Source organism: Gracilinanus agilis, chromosome 5 (assembly GCF_016433145.1).
Source record: "Gracilinanus agilis isolate LMUSP501 chromosome 5, AgileGrace, whole genome shotgun sequence".
NCBI classification, from domain to species: domain Eukaryota; kingdom Metazoa; phylum Chordata; class Mammalia; order Didelphimorphia; family Didelphidae; genus Gracilinanus; species Gracilinanus agilis.
Genome location: NC_058134.1, coordinates 266,946,676 through 266,954,625, shown reverse-complemented (window position 1 = coordinate 266,954,625; position 7,950 = coordinate 266,946,676). Strand labels below are relative to the sequence as shown.

Sequence of the window (7,950 nt, the reverse complement as noted above, 5' to 3'; positions counted from 1 at the left end):
GCTACCCACATTCAGAGGAAGGACTGCAGGAGAGGAAACATATAAGAAAAACACCTGCTTGAACGCATGGGTTGGGGAGGACATGATTGAGGATGTGGACTCGAAACTACCACACCAATGCAACTACCAACAATTTGGAAATTGGTCTTGATCAAGGACACATGACAAAACCAGTGGAAATGTGTGTTGGCCATGGGTGGGGGGAGTACGGGGGGTTTAGGGGAAAGTAGGAGCATGAATCATGTAACCATGTTAAAAATGAATATTAATAAATGTTTAAAATTTAAAAAAAATAAAATAATTTCAAAGTTCAGTGTTTCTAATTTACACCTTTCTTTACTATATTTTATGAAAAAGGTAGAAACATTAATACATATATCTTTCCTATTAATTGCTATTAAAATTAAAAAAATTAATTTCTGGGGCGCTAAGTAATATTTTTTCTGGAAAGGGGGAGGTAGGCCAAAAAAGTTTGGGAACCACTGGTCTAGAGAATCAACAAACGATGACTCAAGCCCTGATTTGTAGCATTTACAGATTTCCAGGATGTTAATAGTCACATTGAAAATTTAACACTTGCTTCTCATCAGCTGGCTTCTGCACATCCCTGGCTCTATGTAATTCAGGGAATTCACTTCTCAAGATCCCAAGTGTGTTTAAATTTGGTGTCTGGTGTTTTGCTTTCTTCTGAAAACAGGAATGATAGCCCAAGAGGTACACGAGATCTTACCCAGGGCAGTCAGAGAAGTTGGTGATGTCACGTGTGAGAATGGAAACAAGTTAGAGAACTTCCTCATGGTTGATAAGGTAATTTTCAATAATTTATTGGTAATTAATTATCAGTAAAAATAATTATCAATATCAGAATAGCAAAAATAATATTGATTAATAATCAATTAAAGAATTGCACTTTTATGAAAGCCAGTAGAAGGAGCACTTGCCTTGGAGTTAGAAAATCTGAGTTTCTAATCAGAAACTGAGGAAAATTCCAGTAGGTTCATACCAACCTTTCTACATGCCAGGATGCTGGTCAGGACATTATTAAAAAGAAGCAAAATCCAAGAAACTAGAGGCATCCTTCATGATCAGTTATGGTCCATGATCAGTTATGGTCACTTCATTCTCTTGGCCTCAGTTTCCTCATCTATAAAATCCTATAAAATGAAGTGGTTAGACTTGATGGTTGAGGGATCTCCCAGTTCTAGATTTATGGTTCTATAGACAGTTCTGGAATAAAAGGGAGAGAGAATAAACATTTATGGAATACCTATTATGTGCTAGGCATTACTCTAAGTACCTTTTAAATAATATCTCATTTGAGTTTGAAAGGTGGAAGGGACCAATAGTGGCCATCTTGTCAGACACCAAATGTTTGTACCTGAAAAATCCTTCATCTCTGACATAAAGATGTCCAAGATGAGGAAACTCATCCCTTTTATTGGCAGTCCATTACACTTTTGGACATTTCTAACCCCTAATTCTTAGGGAGTTTTTCCTGATGCTAAACCTGAACTTGCCTCTTTTGCAACTTTGACATGATGCTTTTGGTTCTGTTCTTTGGGATCAAACAGAAAAAGCCTGATCCATCTTCCCACAGGACAGACTTTCAGATACTTGAAGATAGCTCCCATATCTTGCCTGAGTCTCCTTTTTTTTCCAGGATAAACATGCCTATTTCAATCAATCAGTTAACTTTTGTTAATTGTCTACTACGTGTCAGGCTAAGCAATGGGAATAAAAAGGGGGGCAAAAGATTCATTGAATGATGTTCAGCCTAGCTAAAATAAAACTTGGGAGGGAGGAGTGACCAAATATTTGGTCTCCAAATATTTGAGGGATGGTCATGCACAAAAAGAATTAAATTTATTCTGATGGGCCTGAAAGGTAGAACAGGGGTCATTGAGAGTTACAAAGCAGAACATTTCAGTTCAATCTAAAAATAATTGAATAAGACCTAGCAACTATAGCTATGAAAAAATGAAATGGGCTTCTTCCTCAGAAGGCAATGACGGGAATCCCCCATCTCTGGAGACCTTTGACTTGTCAGAGATGACTGCATGTGGGGGTGAGGCTGGAGCTCTAACTAAGGTCCTTCTGAATGCTGATTCTATGGCTAGAAGACCTGAAAAGTTGATTCTATCATTTTAAGTGTGACCCCCTGGGAATGTCACTGGTCAGAATTCTTGCTCCAACTAATTGAGTCTGAATGTCATTTGAGCAAGAAGCCATGCCTAGACTAAATTAAATAACTACTGGAAATACATTAAGGAATGGAAGAGTTTGGGTGTTCCTAATAACTTAAACTAAGAGTGCTAGAAATTCATTGGGGTGTTATTGAGGCCAAACTTCTATAAAATTAGGAGTAGCTAGAGGGTATCGTTGTTCTTAGTCTAAATCCTAAACTTTTTGTTTCTTTCTCCATTAAACAAACACATAAAAACCCCTTACCTTCTGTCTTCAATTCTGTCACTCCTTGTTACCTGAGGAACAGTATGGGATGTTTTGAGTAATTACAGTTATACACTTATTGCTCAAGTTCTTAGGTAATGCCTTCTTTGCTGACAAAGTAGAGATGAACTGTGAATCAAATAGCAAGACATTTAATTGAGATGGAGTAACAAAGCAAAATTACTGGGGATATGAAGTTGTGGAATCTTTACCTACCCCTCACATAATCTCTTTAGGATTCCCATTCTGGTGAGAGTGCCCACTCTCTGCACAACTCATATTCTTCTGTGTAAAAAGATTAAATCATACCTGTCCACTTCCTGCCACTATGGCATGTTCCTGTGTCTGATGATAAACACAAACCTTGGTAGTCATCAATCTCCTTGTTGATGTGACTATTACTGGAGGAGACAAAGATCTGGAAAGAGACTTGACCTCTTGTTTATCTTTCAGCACTAGCTGAGGAAAGTAGGAGGAGTGGGCACACATCCTGTTTGGATTTTTCACAAGGAAGAAAGGTGTGCTATAAGTCATTTCCTCATGGCAAATACAAGTTTCTAGTAAACAGGAGAATGTATGAACATAAACTATAATTAATTTATGTTCCTCTAGATCTTAAATAAACCTTTGAAGAGGAAGGGGAAATGATTTCTTTATTAAGCATCAACTATATGCTAGATATTTTAAAAATATTTCATTTAATCTTCACAACAATCCTTGCACAATCCTACTGGTGCAAATCAACACCCTCTTTTTCCAGTTGGGCAAACTGAGGCAGACAGAAGTGAAATGAGTCTCTCAAGGTCATTCAAGTATCTGAGTGTAAGAATTAGACATAGAAGTGACTGAGGCTGGATTTGAACTCAAATCTTCCTGACTCCAAACCCCGGTTTGCCTTTGAGGCAAATGAGAACCCTGAAAAAGATAAGTTTATCAAAAGGGAGTGTCCTCCTTTCAACTGGTAGCATCATGTGGGTTGACAGAGAATCCAGAAGATGTCTAAGTTCTAGATCCACTCCCTTTCATTACATGTCTTCTTTTGGATTCACAGAATCTGAAAGGTGGAAGTGACCAATAGTTGCCATTTTGTCCTATGGAAATTCATTGTATTAGATCCAACTCGATGGTTATCTAAGCACAGTGCCTGGAATATAGGAGGTGCTTAATAAATGTCTTAAAGACTTCTCTAACCTGTCAAGATCTCTTTGGACTCTGATTCTGTCATCCAGTGTATTAGTTACCCCTCTCAGCTTTGTGTCACTTAAAATTTGATGAAGGTTCTATCCATACCTTTATTCAGGTCATTAACATTGATAAAAATGTTAAATAAAAAACCTTTATAACTGAACCAAAAGTTCTGAGAAAGCTCTGAACACATCCTTCATTCTTCAGTCTTTTCTGTGTCCTGGTCAAGCCAGAGCGACTTTCCATTATTTGTTATGAAAACAAAGCCTTGGATCAACAGTACACACATTCGTGTTGCATTCTATTGTGCTATGGTGACAAATATAGCAAGAAACTATTCCTTTCTCTCAACATTTACCACTCTTTTGTCTGTGGAAACCCTGCTGCCTTAGCTTCAACTGCAGACATGTTTGTATTTGATGCAAGCCTAGAATGTCCTTCATTAATGATGAGGTCAACCCAAAGAATGGGAGACTGTGGATTAAGACTGATAAACTAGAGGAGCTGGCCCTCTTGCCTTTTAAAAAATAATAGAAAATTTTCAGAAACAATGATGAAAAGGAGAAGTCTATATTGAAGCATTTTCTTTCCCCCACAAAGTCAGGCCATTTTGTGAACTGCTAGTTTTGTATTCTCTGCAGATTACTTTTTCAATTTCATATTTATCCACAGTTTATAGATTGTGAATCAGACCATGCCCAGTTGGAGGAGATAGCTATCAAGGTAGATTCTATGTGGCTTTGTTTCTTTCATTTCTTTCACAGAGAGATGACCTTATAAGATAATGGGAAGTTATTGAAAGTTACCTTCTTCTTGTCATATCTAAGATATGCTTCCTACCTCTGTGTGGCTCCCCAAAGAGTGCTGACAGCCCTGTGTCTGGGAATAGGGAGGGAAACCAGAATGCTAGAGAGTTTTTCTCTGCCCAGAGATAAGGAATGGGATTGGGATTGAGTAAGAGAAGTCAAACTTGCCATGTAAAATGAATGCATTGTTGGACTTTCCTGCATGAATCTCGATAATCTATAGGGCAGAGGAAAGACTTCTGGGACTGAGAAGTACCTTTCTTGTGTGGGGTATGTGACAAAGGGTAATCAGGGAGTGAGTGGTTATTGTTAGTGGAATATTCCTTGCCAAGTAGAATTGATCTGGGCTGCTTTGAAATTTACTGTGTCTTATTTAGCTATGGATGTCTCCCTAGCACCTAGAACAATGATGAGCACAATATAGGCTTTTACGAGATATTTACTGAAAGTATGATCATAGGAGGAAGAAGTTTAGAGAGCCTTTCCATTATTCAATCAGCAAACATTATACATCTATTTTGTGCTAGATACTGTGCTCAATGATAGAGATATAAAAGGAGTCAGAAGGTAGTGCTTACCCTCAGAAAGCTTATAATCTAATGAGGGAATCAAAAGATGAAGACAAACTTCTGAAAGTTTAATCCATAACTGGATTTTTTTGGTTATATGTTACATACAATGAAACTAATAAAATCCTGCTTTTCTATGCTATGACATTTCATAGGCTTATAGATTTCGAGTTGGAAGGGATTCTGTGGAGGATTCTACAGAAAGAGAAACTGAAACACAGAGATTAAGTAACTTGCCCGGGATTACACGGATAGTAAATGTCTGGGGTAGGATTGGACGGTAGGTCTTCCTGATTCCAAATTCAGTGCCCTTTCCCTCTAGACCACATCAGAAAGGATTTCTATTCTTTATGTACTGGTAAATACTATCTTCCATTTTATAGATGAAGAATCTGACTTAATAGAAATGTGATTTATTTAAAGTCATAAAGCCAAACCTGATTCTATCTGAGAATAAACTGTAGTGTTTTATTTCTAACTCAGTGCTCAAATCGCAAGACCAACATCATCATGGTATATTTTAAGGATTGGGGATTTCATTAGAGTGGGTGCTCCCTCCCAGCAATGCAAACTGCTACCCCTTTGCTATTTAGTCTTTGTGAGTAGCTATGGCCAAAAATATCTCACTACTTGCTACAAAATGATAATAATAATAATAACAAAAACAATAATTGTACCTAATTAGTGCTTTAAGGTTTGCAAAGCACTTTATGTAGCTTATCTCATTTGATCTTCACAACAATCCCACGAGGTTCAAAGGCACTAATATCCCCATTTTCCAGATGAGGAAGCTGAGTTTGACCAGGGTTAAATGACTTGCCTAAAGCCACATAGCTGAGTTGAACTCAGGTCTTCTTCAATCCAAATGCAACAGCTTATTCATTATGCTCCTTCATTAACCAAGTGCAAGACTTCTGGCAAGAAGCCTAGGCTAGATCTCAGATGAAACACTGTTCACTCTCAGGTCATACATTTCATCATGGCAGGAACTGTCCAAATTTGAATGAAGAACGAAAAAGCATTTATCAAGGGCATACTATTTGCTAATAACAGGAGATAAAAATAACTAAGATAATTTTTGTCCTCAAGGGAACTTACTTTCAATTTCGGGGAGACTTAAATGGATTGGAAAGGGAGTGGAGTGGTGGGGATGGGACACAGAATAAGTACCAAGAGAAATAGAGGGAAATGGTAGGATGGTCTGATTTGGGAAAAGATAAGGCAAATGCTCATGTATCAAAGCCTGCTTGTAGGGGGCAGAGTTCCAAGTTCCAGGGGGATGGGAATAAAGATTGTATTCTTTGGGTATAAACTACAAGAACCTATAATTACCTTTACTTTAAATTTTCATCAATAAATGCATATAAATAATTTATACAAGTCATGGGCTTCCCTCAAGGATCAAATGAGATAATGTGTATAATGTTTGGCACACCATAGGTGCTTAATAAATGCTTGTCATCTCTCACCTACAAATCCCTTTTAAGTACCATGAGTCCTTGTAATTAGTGATAGTAAGCTTGGCTTTAGTTTCAATTCTATCTGGATGCATATTATTACTGCTAGTTCTTGACATTTCAAGAAGTGATTCAACATTTGATGGCTTATCCTGATCCTTCCCTTTTTCTTCATGTTGGTTACTTTCTCCCAAACTTTGGTGTGTGGGTAGAAAATCAAAAAGAAGAGCAAAATCAAGTAGATTTCTTCTACTTTTAGTTAATCCAATTGTTGTAAAAGGTTTGGTGGGAGATGTGACCTTTGTTATTCATCTATAATTTAAATTTTTAGCCTTTACAGGAATTTTCTTAATAGTTCCACAAAAATAAGTGAACAAACTAAACCTAAAATGACAATTCAGGCATGCTGTCACCAGCATTGGGACTTTGATCCTATGGTTAGAACTAACAGGCAGATGTTTTGTATGAGGTTCCAATCAGAATTGTTTTCTCATATATGCTCTCACAGTATTTAAAACTATACATTTATACACTGTATTTGTAAATATTAACTTCCAAAATGGCTAAATTAAAAAATTTAGTGCACATTAGTTCCAAATATGTATTTTTAAAAAACCCTTACCTTCTATCATATACCGTATACTAAATATTGATTCTAAGACTGAAGAGTAGTAAGGGCTAGGCAACTGGGGTTAAGTGACTTGTCCAGGGTTACACAACTTGGAAGTATCTGTGGCCAGATTTGAACCTAAAACCTCCCATCTTTAGCCCTGGTGCTCTATGCACTGATTCACCTAGCTGTTCTTCCAAAGTTGTATTTTTGAACAACTTTCTTTTTTTTTTATTGATTAAGAAAAATTTTCCATGGTTACATGATTCATGTTCTTTCCCTCCCCCCCTCCCATAGCCAAAGCACAATTCCACTGGGCTTTACATGTGACATTGATCAAGACCTATTTCCATATTATTGATATTTGCATTAGGGTGATTGTTTAGAGTCTACATCCCCAATCATATCCCCATCGACCCATGTGCTCAAGCAGTTGTTTTTCTTCTGTGTTTCTGCTCCCACAGTTATTTCTCTGGATGTGGATAGCATCTTTCTCATAAGTCCCTCAGAATTGTCCTGGGTCATTTCATTGCTGCTAGTAGAGAAGTCCATTACATTTGATTTTACCACAGTGTATCCGTCTCTGTGCACAATGTTCTTCTGGCTCTGTTCCTTTCACTCTGCATCAATTCCTGGAGGTCATTCCAGTTCACATGGAATTCCTCCAGCTTATTATTCCTTTGAACACAATAGTATTCCATCACCAGCATATACCACAATTTGTTTAGCCATTCCCCAATCGAAGGGCATCCCCTCATTTTGAACAACTTTCAAATAAATAAATACTTACATAGCAATTTGACACCATTCTCATTCATTTTGAAACTTTCCTTCCTTCCTTCCTTCCTTCCTTCCTTCCTTCCTTCCTTCCTTCC

At 37.4% G+C, this 7,950-nt stretch overlaps 1 protein-coding gene across 1 annotated transcript in view; it reads left to right on the top strand.

Annotated features, from left to right (window-relative positions):
• The window catches only part of MYRFL (myelin regulatory factor like), a 149,245-nt gene that overhangs the window by 75,905 nt on the left and 65,390 nt on the right, over positions 1–7,950 (top strand). The window contains exon 13 of the mRNA XM_044679198.1: positions 698–807. Within this exon, the coding sequence (XP_044535133.1) occupies positions 698–807 (110 nt within the window). The remainder of the gene's footprint in view (positions 1–697; positions 808–7,950) is intronic.